The sequence below is a fragment of the Vigna unguiculata genome, chromosome 7 (genome assembly GCF_004118075.2).
Source record: "Vigna unguiculata cultivar IT97K-499-35 chromosome 7, ASM411807v1, whole genome shotgun sequence".
Lineage (NCBI taxonomy): Eukaryota > Viridiplantae > Streptophyta > Magnoliopsida > Fabales > Fabaceae > Vigna > Vigna unguiculata.
The window spans coordinates 40,218,635-40,236,189 of NC_040285.1; the positions used below are offsets into that span (position 1 = coordinate 40,218,635).

The 17,555-nt window shown below is 26.6% G+C and overlaps 3 protein-coding genes across 4 annotated transcripts; 2 read left to right on the forward strand and 1 right to left on the reverse strand.

Moving 5' to 3' along the window:
• Nucleotides 1-1,354: 1,354 nt before the first annotated feature.
• Nucleotides 1,355-1,992, forward strand: LOC114190600 (histone H2B.10-like). The gene has a single exon (XM_028079551.1). The coding sequence runs from the start codon at nt 1,425-1,427 to the stop codon at nt 1,830-1,832; it is 408 nt and encodes a 135-aa protein (XP_027935352.1). The 5' UTR covers nt 1,355-1,424; the 3' UTR covers nt 1,833-1,992.
• Nucleotides 1,993-8,479: 6,487 nt separating this feature from the next.
• On the forward strand, nt 8,480-8,976 carry LOC114192728. The gene has a single exon (XM_028082525.1). The coding sequence runs from the start codon at nt 8,507-8,509 to the stop codon at nt 8,918-8,920; it is 414 nt and encodes a 137-aa protein (XP_027938326.1). The 5' UTR covers nt 8,480-8,506; the 3' UTR covers nt 8,921-8,976.
• Nucleotides 8,977-12,389: 3,413 nt separating this feature from the next.
• On the reverse strand, nt 12,390-16,354 carry LOC114191007 (protein MAEA homolog). 2 transcript variants are annotated; one of them, XM_028080125.1, is made up of 7 exons: nt 15,989-16,354; nt 15,465-15,671; nt 15,258-15,380; nt 14,671-14,856; nt 13,572-13,705; nt 12,897-13,083; nt 12,390-12,805 (listed from the first exon to the last, which is right to left on the reverse strand). In XM_028080125.1, the coding sequence occupies exons 1-7, from the start codon at nt 16,292-16,294 to the stop codon at nt 12,704-12,706; spliced, it is 1,245 nt and encodes a 414-aa protein (XP_027935926.1). In that variant the 5' UTR covers nt 16,295-16,354; the 3' UTR covers nt 12,390-12,703. The 2 variants fall into 2 exon arrangements, with proteins under 2 accessions (XP_027935926.1, XP_027935927.1); XM_028080126.1 differs by having other exon boundaries at nt 15,477-15,671; nt 15,989-16,353.
• Between the last annotated feature and the right edge of the window lie 1,201 nt (nt 16,355-17,555).

The window sequence follows — 17,555 nt, forward strand, 5'->3', positions numbered from 1 at the left end:
GTGACAAGTTATTTGATTTTTAATTTTTACTAAGTTTGTATAATATGATACACTTGATGTTTTTATATAGTTACAAAATTGTTAACTTTTGAAATTAAGTTTGGGGTTTAACTTTTTTTAATAATAAAACAAAAAAAAAACTTATTTAAAAATATTTCTACAAATATTTAACAAAAACGTCAATTTTATTAAGAATATCATCATAAGTTGTATACAAAGATTAAATTGAGTCTCAATCTAAGGAGGACAATATTGCTTTATTTTTACAAAAATTATGACTAAATTGAAACTAAAAACAAATATAGGGACCAAATTGAGTCACTTTGACACATTGCACAACTGTGAAGTGACACGTGTCAAAAATAAAAATAAAAAATTAAAAAAAATTAAAAAAAAATTAAAAAAATTCAAAAAAGTCAGATATTGACATTGGTGTTGACTTAACACCGTCTGGTAAAAGTTAACAGTAATGACCAAATTGAGTCATTTTTAAGAAAATGAAAACCAAGTTGGGATAACGAAAAACTTGAGAACCAAACTAAAATTTCATGACAAATAGAAGGACAAAAAGAGTAATTTAACCTTAATAAAACTTAAATTATATGTTTTTTAATAATCTATAACAATATATAAAGGGGATTCTCCTTTTTGTGTCCACTTTTCAAAATACCGATTTTACCCTTTAAATTTAATAATTTATTAAATTTTTAAAAATTGACCGTTATTTTTACAAACTTTTTATAAAATCGGATGTTTCTGCTTCTTTTTTTTTCTTTATTTATCAATAGTTATTCTTTTATCTGTTCTGATATATTTTACTTTATTCTTAATAAATATAATTTTAATTTATATATTAACTTAATAACATTATAATATTATCACCTACTAATATAATATCACACATATTTAAAACATCATATACACAGGCGTGTCGCGACTCTGTTACACTAGTTATTTTTAGAATTCAATGTTTTTGGTAATTACCCTTTTTAACTTTAAATAATCACTTATAATAAAATAATTATAAAATTCATTAATTTGTTATATATATATATATATATATACTCAATCAAAAAATATTTTGCCGTGTATACCTTATAAACAGTAGTTTGATTTTATTTAGTTTTTAAATTTTATTTTCAAAGATGCAAACGCCCCAAAAATACCCCGCCAAATAAGTCACATTATTCTAAAATTAAAAAAAATGAAAACACTAACTTGAAATACGGAAATCTCCCTCCAAAACCAAAATTCATCCTGCCACGACATGGATCCGTGTGACACAAGCCCAACCAATCAGCTTCCAGGAACCATTGTTATATAAACCACTCAACACCTTTTATGCTACATACATCACATCACTGAACCTTTGTATTCTCCTCATTTTCTCTCAAAACCTCTCAAACCTTCTTCTTTATCAATCCATGGCCAAGGGTGAGAAGAAACCTGCTGAGAAAAAACCCGCAGAGAAGACACTGGAGAAAGCGAAGGCGGAGAAGAAGATCCCTAAGGATGCTACCTCCGGTGACAAGAAGAAGAAGAGAAAAGCGAAGAATGTGGAGACCTACAAAATCTATATCTTCAAGGTTCTGAAGCAGGTTCACCCTGACATTGGAATCTCCAGCAAGGCAATGGGGATCATGAACAGCTTCATCAATGACATATTTGAGAAGCTCGCTCAAGAATCATCGAGGCTCGCTCGTTACAACAAGAAGCCTACTATCACATCGCGGGAGATCCAGACCGCTGTTCGTCTTGTTCTTCCCGGTGAACTAGCTAAGCACGCCGTCTCTGAAGGCACCAAGGCTGTCACCAAATTTACCAGTTCTTAAGCTGTTTCACCAGGGTTAGGGTTTTTTGATGTATATTTTGAATCTTTGCTCTGTAATGATATTTTGTGTTTTCTGAGAAGTTTAAGTTAAATATATTGCAGTTTTTCAGATCTGGTCTTCTTTGATTATTGGAATTCATACCGAGCATGTTTTTATCCCAGTGCTTGTGTTTTGGTGTTGTTTAAGCATTCGTGTATGGTTGAAGATTTAAAAGCACTGATTGTGAATGGTTGAAGAAGCAACTGAACTGGTAACTTCGCACCTCTTGTAAATGGTTAAAATACAAATGGAATTTTATACACCATATATTCCCACTGCATATCAATTTCACATGTATCAAAAAACTATTAAGTATTTTTTTAAATAAATTACTCTTCTTTATTGAAACACAATTACAAATATTTAAATTAAACATTAAAACATAATTAAGTTTAATAAATAAAATATTAAATGAATTTCACATATGCAAACAAGTATTAAATGTTTTTTTTTCTCTATACTATTGGTGACGTTTTTTTAAAGAAGTTACTATGCTTCCTTGAAATACAAATTGAAATGTATGCACTGTACATTTTCACTACATATAAATTTCACTTGTATCCAAAACAAGTGATAAATGTTTTTTTTTTTTTTTTTTCTATTCCTTTAATGACTTTTTCGAGTGAACTTACTATGCTTTCTTGAAATACAATTGAAAATATATACACTATGATAGTAATAATATAATAATTTAATTATTCTTTTATATCATAAAAATATTGAACACGTATGCATACACACGTAACCCATTTTATTTTTTTTATTGTTTTATCGAAAACTTGCTATGTAAAAAGTATAGTTCCTATGTTATCATCTAAAAGTTATAATAGACACAATTAAAAATATTGAAATTAGAAAAAAAATTAAAACTTAATTAAGTTTGATAAATAAAATATTAAACGAAAATTTCTTATGTATTGAAACAATATTAAATATATATTTTTTTTCTTTTCTTTACACTTTTTACTGATGTTTTTTTTAAGAGATTATTCTACTTTCTTGAAATACAAATAGAAATATATATGCGGTATATTTCCGCTATATATAAATTTCACCGGTGTCCCAAATGTATTAGATGCTTATTTTTTTTTATAATTTAAATGATGTTTTCTTTTTAATAAATTAATATTATTTTTTCTGAAATATATATATATATATATATATATATATATATATATTTTAGTAAAGTTTTATTATGTTGTATGTTACGATAAAAAAATTGAAAACTTTCATTTGAATTTCTAATTTTTTATGGTTTATCGAGTATTTAATACATTTAAAATTTTCAATTGAATATTTTTTTAATTTTGTTCTGTTGACTTAAATGATAGTCATTAAGTTTTAAGTGGCAGATATGATTATTATTTTAACATGTTACCTGTTTAAATTATCGTAATTTTATTAATTTATTACTTTTAAAAAATTATAAATTATAAATTAAAATTTTATATTTTATGATTTATAATTTATAATTTAATAATTTATTAGTATAAAATTTTATAATTTTAACGTTATATCGTTACATTGTTATATTAAAAATAAAATTGTACAAAAAGTTTCATAATTGTACTATTTATTTAGTGTACCAATTGAAATATTTTGACAAAAAATATTGTTTTTTTCAAAATATTTCAATTTTTATTTTTATAGATGGGACATTTTTTATTTCAAAATTTGAATATTATAGTCATAACTCGAATTGCTCATCGATGTATTTCTAGAAATAATCTTTCTTTATTCGAATATTAGTAATTAATGTCCTTTTGAAACAATATTTTTTTCTTCATTGGATTGGAATTGATTGTGAATCCTTTCGATTTTATATTCGATTTATGTATTTTTTTTTCCCAATTAATTTTTTTTCTCAATTAAATTAAAGAAGACAAAGGCTAAATTTCGGAGTTTAAGTAAAAAAAAAAATGATAAGATATAATCTAGATTTATCTAGAAGCTCTATAACTTAATGAAGTTTATATTTAATAGAAAAGTTATTCATATAGAATTGAGGGAAGAGATGTTATATTGTTGTATCGTCATATTGTTACATTGTCATATCATATATTGTGTTATCGTTATATCATGTTAACTTCATGTCATATGTCGTGTTAGTGTTATATCATATTGTAATCATATTGTTATATAGTCATATTATTATATTTTTATATCGTTATATCATAATATCTTTATATTATGAAATTGTTACAATTATTTTTCTTTACACAATAACATGTTTTTATTATTTTACAATTTTTTTTTTCTGTTATTTAGATTAATAATTTTGTGAAACACTATTAATTTTTCAGTTATGGTCTAATTTGGGCTTTTGTATAACATGTTTTGGTCATTTTACAATTTTTTTCCAGTTATCTGAATTAATAATTTTATGAAACACCATTAATATTTTAGTTATGGCCTTATTTAGATTTTTATATATAATGAGAATGACACCAAAATCCGTTAATTAGGATCAAAGCTAAATTTAAATTTAAATAAATAACATGTAGACAAAATCAAATGAATCATAATGGTCCTTGACTGAATGAAACTCATCAAGAGAGGCCCCACAAACACCTATATATTGATAGAAGCAAAATCGTAAATGATAGAGCACAGAAAATGTCGATCTCCATCGCAATTCGAGTTTTCTTTCTGGTTTTTTTTACAGTGTGTTTGAATTTGCAGAGTTGGATCTCTGCATATTCTGATTTAAACGGTTCTATAGATATGAACGTTCTAGGCATTTCCGTTGATCAATAAATCATAGGAAATCGAATACTGTTAATTATCTGTATTGTTTAACCCAAATTTTAATTATGATCGATCTAAATTCTCTGTCTTTAATTTTTATTCTGCATAACTAAAGAATTATGTTGTGATATTTTTTAAATATCAGAATGTGATTGTGTATTGACTCTGATATGACGAGTTAGTTTTTAGTTCATAAGGTAAAATTTTATGTTTTAAACTAATTTATTAGATTAATAGTGTTTGATAAATTTGTTGGTAGAAGTAAAAAAACAAGTTTGAGTTTTCAAATCTTATTATTGGTTAATGCTTGCGTTAAAAGGACGTGATGACAAATATTATCTTTATTATTATATAAAGATAATTCACTTTTTTGTTATTTTCATTTTTTTTAGTTTTAGTTTTTGTTAATCACCTTTTTAAATTCAAATAATAACTTAAAATAAAGAACTATTTTTTTTAATTTTTTTTAATTTTCATAATTATTTATAATAAAAAACTACTACATGATAAAAAAATTATATAATTTTTTTATAATTATTTTCAATAAAAATTATTTATTTTTAATAGATTTTTACTATAATGAAAAAAAAAACTTGCCCGTAATTATGTTCTTACTAGTTTTTACGTACTAACAATAATATCAAGAGTTAGATTATTTTTGTGATTGTAAATGTTTAAAATAATATGCATTAACCAAGGCAATTTTTACGTATAAGAAAGTAAATAATTTTTCCAAGTCGTTCAAGAAGATTTATAATACGATATCAAATCAAAACCAAAGAAACATTGTATATCATTACTGAAAAATATACGAAGTAATAGTCGTATTTGCAAGCCTATATAATAACCAAAAATTCAAAGGGATGCGTTACTTAAAAAAAACCTATCAAGAAAGCATATAAGAAAAATAAAATGCTTTCCTTAATTATATGTATAGAACATTTTTAATATGTAACTCTAGATTTCAATAAAGTGATACACTTTATTTATTTTTGTTTTTTGTTTTTTTTTAAATTTTATAAAATAGTTGTTTATTTTTTATTATGAGACTTTAATTTTATTTACATATTTTTTAGTTTAATTTTAGTAAATATAATTTTTAAAATAAAAAAAATATGTATAAATGATCAAATTAATATCTACTTAAAATTATAGGAAATATAAACATCATTATATTGATATATATATATATATATATATATATATATATATATATATATATATATATATATATATATTATTTTACATTTAAAAATAAATTACGATATTATGTATATAAAGAGATCAGTGTTGTATTTATAAGGACCAAATAACATAATAGAATTCAATAAGTAATATTACATATATATTAATTGAGTAGCCCAAATATATATAATTTTATTATTTATATAAGTATTTAATCACAAAAACGAGAGAAATATATATGTGTGCGTAATTTTCTAAAAATAGCAGTAAAAACATTATATCTAGCCGTTATTTTTGAAAAGAAAAGTTAATTAATTATTTATTTTAATATGATAGCTTTTATGTACCATCTAAAAGTTATAATATATAGACAATTAAAAATATTTAAATCAAAATGAATTGGAAACTTAATTAAGTTTATTAAATCAAACATTAAATTAATTTTACATGTATTCAAACAAGTATTAAATGCTTTTTATTTCTTTCCTCTATATGACGTTTTTTTAAGGAAATTACTCTACTTTAATTAGAAACATTATATATGTTTTTTCATATAAATAATTATTTTTGCTTAAAAAGAACTATCAAAGTCAACTAAACAGAAGTAAAAAAAAATCAATAAGATAATCATTTCAATAAATGAAACGTTGTGAATTTAAACAAATTCCATGTAGAGAGAATCAAATGAATGAAAAGTGTTGGAGGGAATGAAACTCATCTATAGAGTCGTTACAGAGTACAAAAAATGTCGACCTCAAACTCAATTTGTGTTTTGTTTATGGTTTTGTTCGCAGTGTGTTTGAATTTACATAGTTTGGTCTCTGCAAATTCTGACTCAAAGGGTTCGATTGATATAAACGTTATAGGCATTTCCATTGAGAACGACTTGTCTCCAGGTTCAGCAAAATTGTTCTTTTATGCTGATTTTGAGGATGAAGATGTGGAAATTCGCCCTGGAAATGGGAATGCTTACGTAAAATTGTTGGGCATGGGGAACCACTCTGGTGGATTTGATACTAGGTAACGAAAAAGGACATCAACGTATTTTTTGGTCTGTTAGAACAGATGGTGTATATCATAGTTGGGACTCTAAAGCTTGGGATAAAAGGGGGAATTGGGTTCCTTGTTAACATTTCTCTCATTTATTGATCAATAAATCATACCAAAGCAAATAGCTGTTAATTTTCTCCATTGCTTAATCCAAATTTTAATTATCATCATAATCTAAGTTCTTCGTCTTCAGTTTTGATTCTCCCTCACTAAATAATTATGTTGTGCATTTTTCGAAGATTGAGTTTTTTAATCTTATTGATTATTGCTTGCATTAAAAGAACGCGATGACAAAAATTATTTCTATGTAATAATTATATTAATATCTTTAATACAAATTTAAACGAAAAAAATGATAACCTAAGTAGAATGATTCACTAAAAGATAATGATATTTTGACAAATTTTTTTTTATAATTTTAGGTGATATCTTCTAATTGGTTTTGAAATATAGAGAAATAAAAAATATAAAAATAGAAAATCACTTAAAAAATGTTAACTCAGAAAGTAGAAAAAAATTATCAAAATTTAATAGTTAAAAAAATTACTTTTCTTCACTAAAATATTAGTTGGCACTTACGAAATAATATTATATTGTAAAATATGTCTTGTGTTTGATTCATGACAAAAATATTCGATTCATCCTAATATATTATATAATTACAAAATTTGATTATAAATTTTAATGATATAATCATTTTATTTTATTAGGTATCATTAATAATTTATGTTAATGTTATATATAAATATTAATTTTTTAATTTTATTATTATCTCTATTTGTATTAATTAATTTCAGTAAAAAAAAACTTATAATTAATTATTTGGTTTTCCTTAAGTTAAGTTTATTTTTTATTTAAATGTTATATTTATGATTCTAGATAATTAAACAAATAATTATACTTATTCAAATAGATTATTCATTTAAATATAATAAAAATAATATTTAATTTAGATACATAAAAAAAAAATACAAATGAATGAATGCACAAGTTATATCATATCACCGTTAGAGTTTAAAACATTACTTTTAATAAAAAAGTATAATACGTTAAATGTTACTTTTAATAAAAAAATATTTGTAAAATATTTATACATATAATAAATTTGACTTCAATTTAGAGAGAGGAATAATATTGTTCTATTTAAAAAAAAGTTGTAACTAAATTGTATGAAAGAAATATATGTAAAAATTAAATTAAATCAAAGAGACATATATAAAAATTGGATTGAAATCAAGACAATAACATGTGACACAGACATGTAATAGACAATGTCCTGTCATGTAAGATAAACGGGGTCATCGCGTTTCATACCAATAACCTGATATGTGACAACAAAAACTTTTACACAATTTTTTTTTAAAAAATTAGTCTTTTTTTTAAAAAACCACATATTAACAAATGACACAATTTTTGTTTAAAAGAAACTAATTGAATCACTTCTCCCTAAGTTAGAATACAATTGAAACATTTTAAAAAATTGAGACCAAATTAACACACCTACCAAAATAGGATCATCTGAATAATTAATATTTCAATAAATTACCTAATAAATTACATGTAGACAAAACCAAATGAATCAAAAGTTTTTGAACGAATGAAACTCATCTACAATATATATAATCAAAATCGTAGAGGACAGAACACATAAAATGTGGATCTCAATCTCAATTCGTGTTTCCTTTCTGGTTTTGTTTGCAGTGTGTTTGAATTTGCAGAGTTGGATCTCTGCATATTCTGACTCAAACAGTTATGTAGATATAAACATTATAAGGCTTTCCATTGAGAACGACTTGCCACCAGCCTCACCAGAACTGTTACTTTTTGCTGATTTTGAGAGAAAACCAGTGGAAATTCGTCCTGGAAATAGGAATGCGTACCTAAAATTTCTGAACATGGAGAACCATTCTGCTGTATTCAAATGGAAGCAATGTGCAACGTTCAGTGTGAAACCTGCTACCGAAGAAGGACATCAAAGCATTTATTGGTCTGTTAGAGCAGATGGTTTGTATCATAGTTGGGACAATTCCAATTGGGATAAAAGGGAACAATGGGGTTCTTGTTAACAATTCTCTCAATTTATCAATCAATAAATCATTCCAAATCAAATACTTGTTAATTATGCCTATTGCTTAATCCAAATTTTACTTATGATCAATCTAAGTTCTTCGTCTTTAACTTTAATTCTGCGAGACTAAAGAATTATGTTCTCATCTTTTTAAATATCCGAATTTGATGGTATATTGTGATATGACGAACTAATTTTAGGTTAATAAGGTAAAATTTCATGTTTATACTAATTTATTGGATTAAAAGTGTTTCATAAATTAGTTGATAAAAGTAAAATAACAAGTTTTTCGATCTTGTTATTGATTAATGCTTGCGTTAAAAGGACGTGATGACAAATACTGTCTATATATTATATAAAGTTAATTCATTTTTTTTTGTATTTACATTTTTTTTTAATTTTAGTTTTTGTTAATCACCTTTTTAAATTTAAATAATTACTTATAATAAAAAATTATTTTCTAATTTTACCTTTTTAATAATTATTTATTGAATTTGAATAATTATTTATAATAAAAAACTACTTACGTAATAAAAAAATATAAATTATTTAGTTTTATAATTATTTTCAATAAAATTTATTTTATTTTTAATAAATTTTTACTATAATGAAAAGAAAAAAAACATACCTGCGCGTAATTATGTTTTTACTAGTTTTTACGTAATAACAATAATATAAAGAGTCAGTTTATCTTGTGATTGTAAATGTTTAAAATAATATGCATTAACCAAGGCAATTTTTACGTATAAGAAAATAAAGAATTTTTCCTAGTCGTTCAAGAAGATTTGTAATACCATATCAAATCAAAATCAAAGAAACATTTTATATCATTACTGAAAAATATACGAAGTAATAGTCGTATTTGCAAAGCCTATATAATAACAAAAAATTCAAAGGGATGCGTTACTTAAAAAAATCGTATCAAGAAAGTATATAAGAAAAATAAAATGTTTTCCTTAATTATATGTATAGAACATTTTTAATATGTAACTCTAGATTTCAATAAAGTGATACACTTTTTTTGTTTTTTAACTTTCTTTTATAATATAGTTGTTTATTTTTTATTATGAAACTTTAATTTTATTTACATATTTTTTAGTTTAATTTTAGTAAATATAATTTTTAAAATAAAAAAAATATTTATAAATGATGAAATTAATATCTACTTAAAATTATAAGAAACATAAACATCATTATTTATACTAGCGTAACACAGGCGCTATCGCGCTTGTGTGTATGTATTTTTTAAATATGCATGATATTATATTAGTATGTAATAATATTATAATGTTATTAAGTTAATATATATTAAAATTATATTTATTAAAAATAAAGTGAAATATATCATAACAAATAAAAGAATAATCATTGATAAATAAAGAAAAAGAGAAGAAGAGAGACATCTGATTTTATAAAAAGTTTGTAAAAATAACGGTCAATTTTTAAAAATTTAATAAATTATTATATTTAAAAGATAAAATTAGTATTTTGAAAAGTGGACACAAAAATTGGTGATAATTATTATATATTGTTATATATATATATATATATATATATATATATATATATTAATTATTATTTTACATTTAAAAATAAATTACGAATATATTATGTATATAAAAAGATCAGTGTTGTATTTACAAGGACCAAATAACACAATAGAATTCAATAAGTAATATTACATATATATTAATTGAATAGCCCAAATATATATATTTTATTATTTATATAAGCAATTAATCACAAAAACGAGAGAAATATATATATATATATATATATATATATATATATATATATATATATATAATTCTCTAAAAATAGCAGTAAAAACATTATATATAACCGTTATTTTTTAAAAGAAGAGTTAATTAATTATTTATTTTAATATGATAGCTTCTATGTACCATCTAAAAGTTATAATATATAGACAATTAAAAATATTTAAATCAAAATGAATGGAAACTTAATTAAGTTTGTTAAATAAAACATTAAATTAATTTCACATGTATTCAAACAAGTATTAAATGCTTTTTATTTCTGTCCTCTAGATGACGTTTTTTTTAAGGAAATTACTCTACTTTAATTAGAAACATTATATATATTTTTTTATATAAATAATTATTTTTACTTAAAAAGAATGGCCAAAGTCAACTGAACAGAACTAAAAAGAAATCAATAAAATAATCATTTGAATAAATGAAACGTGAATTCAAACAAATTCCATGCAGAGAGAATCAAATGAATGAAAAATGTTGGAGTGAATGAAACTCATGTATAGAGTCATTACAACTATATATAGACAGAAGCAAAATCGTAAATGACAGAACACAAAAAATGTCGATCTCAAACTCAATTCGTGGTTTGTTTATGGTTTTGTTCGCAGTGTGTTTGAATTTGCAGAGACTCAAACAGTTGTTATAGGCATTTCCATTGAGAACGAACAGACTCACTACAACTTATTCTTTTTACTAATTTTGAGAAGAATCCAGTAGAAATTCCATATTGGTGGATTCAAATGGAAGGAGTGTACAAAATTCGATGTGATACCAGATATCGAAAAAGGACATTAACGCATTTATTGGTCGGTTAGATGAGATGAGATGGTTTGTATTACAGTTGGGATAATTCCAAATGGAAAAGAAGGAAACAATGAGGTGATCGTTAACAATTCTCTCAATTTATCAATCAATAAATCATACCAAATCAAATAGCTGTTAATTATCTCTACTATTTAATAATCTAAATTTTAATTATGATCGATCCATGATCCTCATCTTTAATTTTAATTCTCCATTACTAATGAATTATGTTGTGAAAAATTTTAAAATAGTCAAATGTGGTGGTATATTGGATCTTTTAAAATATATAATAAGGTAATGTGTTTCTAACTTACAAATTTCAGGTTTTAAACTAATTTATTTGATTAAAAAAGTGTTCGATGAATTAGTTGATAATGGTAAAATAACAAAGTTTGAGTTTTTTTAATCTTATTGATTCATGCTTGCATTAAAAGGACGTGATGACAAATATTATTTCTTCATAATAACACTTATATGAAGAGTTTGTTTACACGTGATTGTAAATGTTTAAAGTAGTGTGCATTATTAAACAAGGCGTTATTTTTACGTATGAGAAAATACAGAATTTTGGGTGTAGGTAATGTAATGTTGCTCTCATCTTCTAATTATAATTTAGTGAACTACTTATTTTACAATTACCATTTTAAAAACTAATTAATAATTTGTATCAAAAGATAATTTATTCAATGGTTTAAAAAATTAGACTTCACTCATTCTTTCAAAACCAATCTATAAAATAAAAGTTATACTCATTATAATTTAAGCCATACAATTTTAGCCACAGAACAGACACCAGCGCACACACGTAACTTTAAAATCTCTAAAAAGAAATACACACATTTAGCTATTCCATGACTCATCTTCATTTCACCTTCCTTTTTTTTTTTCCTTCTCTATGAAATTCCTTCTCGTGGTATGTTCAGAACAAACCACAGCGGCACTGACAGAAGTTCATTACTATGAAAAATACAAATCAATGTATGCACAAGGTTACGTCATATCCCAGTTACAGTTTGAAACATCTAACATATGTACAAGTTTGTTTGAGTAAACACAGGAACACAAGCAAAAGAATGGACATAATAACGGAAGCCCATCAGAGTAATTTGCCAAAACATTACAATCAAACAGCCATGGTAGCTTGAAGCCAAGGCAAGATTGACATTTTCAACTATGAATCATACCTTTTTAAGTATACAGATTTATGAAATATATGCCTTGACCAGATCTGTATCGCTGCAAACTAAACCCGTCCTTGGGCAGATGATTCTACCATTATTCTTCTTCGCCATCTCTTCAAGAGCCTGCAAAGAACACCAAATAACTAATAAAATTAGCCTCATAAAATATGCTTATCCATGGAATATCTAGAAGAGTGTCTACAATAACAGGAACCTTAGTGCTATAAACATATCCATTGGGCAAGACTTGCGGTGGGTTCTCCGTGTCCATCAACTCCTTAGTTATATAGCAAACAAGCTTAGAGTGATGCTGCTTTGAGTACGGCAATGGCAGGGCTAATGTGCGGAAAGCTTCCTGTGATAGAGGGTCCTCTTTTGTGCAATCATCCTCGTAACAATATCTTTATCAAGTCAAGGGACATATCTCAAAGCTTTAGCAATGCATACACTAACAATAACCAATCAAATTTACAAGAGGCTTTAGTATTACAAGTATGAGCCTTGAAATCATTCACAACAAGGTCATTATCATGACTTGATCCATAAGGGCTCAAGACAGATTATCAGTGTCTGTCAAGTATGAAATTTCATACAAAGAATGCTTTTCAACTTTAATATATATGGAGGGTTTTAAAATAACTGCATGAAAAAGGAATCGAACCACCCCAATCAAAAGGAATTTCCTTTAGTAGGCAAACCATTTAATACCATTAATTCCCTCAAAAGGATAAGGAAAGTCCAAGTGTTTTTAAGAATTTTTGGGAAGGATGGCGGGGTTGTTTCAGTTATATGTATGCAAATATGGCTATCCACACACAGCATAGAAGCATCTAGCATTAAAAGAAGTGTTTCCAGATGATAATCAATAGTTCAAGTTGTCAATGGATACGGTGTCTTGAGAGCGGAAAGCCCGGCTTGAAGATAGATATTGAGCAAGGGTTCTAACGTCATGCCATATAACTTGCAGAACTCCTGTTTGAATTGGTCCACTAGAAAATCCCATTGCTTATCTTCAAATAAAACCTGTAAAAGAACGTGTAAGAGAAAATTTAAAACATTTTAGTGCTGAAATGTCAGCTCCTCAAGACAATAATGCAATATGAAGCAAAATTTCTGGCAAAGAATTACATAGACTTTGTGTGCAATACTAGAGGCATGAAAATCTTCGTCAACAAGTGATCAGTGGAACATAATAACCCGTGCAAATAATATTTGTTGTTTTTAACCTAATCAATAGAGGATTTCTTTTTTCTTGGCCGTGAATTACATATGACATGCGCTAGGTAAAAGTCAATCGATTATTGCAACTAGAGAATATAGCACAACTTACAGGATTAAGACACAGTTCGATTTGTTGACTACAATTATTAACAACTAGAAACATTTACAGTTTATATCAATTAGCATATTGGCTGCCATTCCGTTCTTTTCTTTAGAGTAAAGTATATATAATTAACTTGAAGGACTACATGCTCTTGTACAACGAAGTGAACGTTTTTAACAGCAAGAAAATGAAACAACTCTATCTTGTACTGTGTTTTTGACATTTACATAGTTATCAGGTCCCAAACCACATCATGGATCAGCCGTTCAACTTTTCAATCATGAATTGAGAATCACAATGTATGATAAAAACTTAAACATACAAGTACAAGCCTAAATTACTCAGAAGTCACTAATTCGTTCTTAAATGTCACATGCTAGAGAAAATCATGAACTTATTAGCGCCCTTTCTATTCCAGTCACATAACAATTGAAGACTTTCTTCCCCTTTGAATCCTCGGATGAAAAGTGGGTAGGGAGGAAATGCAAAACAAATGTGGGGTGATACTAAAGGGTATCAAATTGTAATTCTAATTACAAGTTCTAGAATTCTAACAACAGAGAACATAAATACAATCCTAACACCATTGCATTGAAAAGATAATAAAATTAAAGACACTAGTATCGCTAATGCACAAAATCACTTAAAGACAAGGTATACTCACCTTGTATGTGGCACATTCGGTATCCTTTTTAAAAGCTAGTGTTGCAAGGACTCGCTGCAATTCTTTCATGTGGGTGGCTCCCCATGGCGCAAGATATTTCCTAGCATACGCGATAGCCCTCAAATTGTTCTCAGCTCTTACTAATTCTATGAACTCTTGAAGTCTCAACTGGAACTCCAATTTGCTCTGTCATCATTAAACCACTCGAAATTAGCAATGGTAAATATGATCTGATGCCTTGAAAATTGAATTTGCGTATTGATTATTAACAAGTGTCATCCTATGAGAAACTCTATTGGTACTGGAGGGCATTTGAGAAAGTCTGGATTTGCATTAGTTTATAATTTTATTTTTATTTTTATTTTCAAACTTTAAGCAGACTAAAGACATTTTTATACTTGACCAATACGGTGGTTATCCTTCTCTTAAATATGAATATATTTTGTTGTTGCAGTATGTCTGAGATGAATTCCTATTCCAAATGCTTTGAAAGAAATGCCGATTAATATGAACCTAAAAGCCTAAGCTATGACTCAGCCTATGGCATGGTGCACCAACTGTTAAAAAGATCAAACAGCAATATGAACCTTAGACTTCTTCAGCCTTGATTTATTATCAGCACACCATGCTAGGGCAGGTGCAACATCCTTATTTTGCAAAGCATCAATAACCTTTTTTGCTTCTTGGAATACATCAATATCAACAAGATCCTGAGACACCAACATAAGTGATATTATTGTTAGAATCAATACCAAAAGAAAATGTACATTTCAAACAATCACACATTCGACCACCTTGTTCATCACCTGCAAGTTGCTGCTTTCTGCAAGTTTCACTGCAGTGTCATAGTATGACATCCTCAACATATAATCAACAAGAATCCGCTTCAAGCGAGTGTTATTCCATTCTGGCAAGTTTTCCGCATCGGCAGATTCTAAATGATCGAGACGCGCTCGACACTTTTGAGCTTGTAAATGCTCTGCCCGACTTCCCTCCTCCAACTTTAACATATTTTCACAAAAGTCCAAATCATGATCATCATAAAACTCAAGAAAGGCGAACACAAATTCCCAATTAAGCAACAGTTATACTTAATAACACACGTAACCAATCATCGGAACAACAAGAACCAAAAACCATGCTACAGATCATAACTACACATAGTAATCACTAACCACATTACACAGAGTATTATTAAGCACTCCGAATACAAAATTAACTATGCCAATCGAGAATAAAACGTCTTTTTTTTTATTTTTTATTTTGCATCACGCGATGAATTGAAATTCAAATCAAGAAAATTAGGTCAGCAGTTTACCTTTCTCTTGAGCCCTTGCAAGCGGGAGACAAGGGAGTTAAGATGGTTGACGGCGTCATCTGGGGAGAGGTCAGCGGCTTCGTTGACGCCGGAGATGACGGCGGACATCTCCTTCTCAACGGCGCGGTGGTTGGCACGGAGGGATTTTTTGTAGTGCTCGAAAGGGACCCTAAGGAACTGGTGCTCCAGCTTCAGAGACTCCGTCAGTTGGGGAAGGTTCGACGGCGGAGGCGGCGCCGGGTTGGGGGTGGCGGCGATCGGAGTTCCGGTGGCGTTGTTGCCGTTGGGAAGGGAATCCATTTCCATCGGGAACAATGGAGAAGAAAATAGAATCTCAGATTGCTAAGTGGATTGGATAAACTATGCTTCTACTTCAAAAAAAATATTTTATATTTGTCTTAATTATACCCTTGTTTAATTTCATTAAATTTCCATATGGATAACTATACGATTAAATTTTTTAACACGATCTTAATACCTCAATCTTTTCAATTTCTTTTTGTTATTTAGTTATCTCTTTAATTATGATTATGAAATATTTTAATTGAAAATTTTACAATTTATATGAATTTTATTCGATTTTAGTTTAAATAAAATTGTTTCTTATATAAAAAAAAAGGTCATACTTGATATCACCAAAAAATTGTGTATCGCATTGTTTTCTTTATAACGTTGAATATCATCGTCACTTATGATTGAATTCAAGACTTTGTTGTCTTTATTGAAAAATTACATTAATAAATAAACTTTAAAAACTAAATAAACTATGGAGCACTTAAAAACTTCTAAATTTGTAAAAGTTGCATTGGTTAAAATCTCCACGACTGATCAAATCTATTGTAAAGTTCAACAAAATTGAATTTAATTATATTAATGAAATTAGATCTAGCCACAGAATTAGTGTGCCTATCACAACTTAAACTAGGGTATATCTTATATTTAACGTCTATCTAGAGTTTCTGATGAATAGGGATAAAGGAAAATGATATTTTAACCTACTTTTTTTAACTCACTTTTAACCTATCACTCTCATCACCCTTAGATTATCTATTTTAATTTTTTGTAGTGATGTGATGATCTAAGAGTGATGAGAGTGGTGAGTTAAAAGTGGATCAAAAAAAGTGAGTTAAAGTATCATTATCCTAGGAATAAATTGCACATTTTATCTCTTCAATTTTAATCTCTCTACTTCTTGTGATTTTAACTTTTAGAAGTTTTATTTTTGTGTACGTTTGTTTTTATATTTTATACTTTAACTAACTAAACTATTTATCGATGATACCTTAAATGAATATACTAAATTAGAGATCAATTATATTAACAACAAAACATGTAAAACTGAATATCTAACAAAAATAATGTATTTTCTAAAATCTAAGGACTGAATAGAGAAATTAAAAAACAAATTGTAATATAAAAACATGTGAGTATCAGTTGGTAAGTAACAACATTGAACAACTAATTCCAAATACCCTTTTAATAAAAGACGAATATGTTTTTTCAAGAGATTTTGCTTTTATTGTTGACTTCAAATTGAAAATTTCCCTCACATATATACACAATAATG

Excerpts from the sequence above, each read along its gene's own strand:
- LOC114190600 (XM_028079551.1), top strand. The coding sequence starts at position 1,425 with ATGGCCAAGGGTGAGAAGAAACCTGCTGAGAAAAAACCCGCAGAGAAG.
- LOC114192728 (XM_028082525.1), top strand. The coding sequence starts at position 8,507 with ATGTGGATCTCAATCTCAATTCGTGTTTCCTTTCTGGTTTTGTTTGCA.
- LOC114191007 (XM_028080125.1), bottom strand. The coding sequence starts at position 16,294 with ATGGAAATGGATTCCCTTCCCAACGGCAACAACGCCACCGGAACTCCG. Across the intron at positions 15,381-15,464 it reads ACTTGCAGGTGATGAACAAG|GATCTTGTTGATATTGATGT; the intron begins GTGGTCGAATGT and ends TTGGTGTCTCAG. Across the intron at positions 13,084-13,571 it reads CTTTCCGCTCTCAAGACACC|ATATTGTTACGAGGATGATT; the intron begins GTATCCATTGAC and ends GACTTGATAAAG.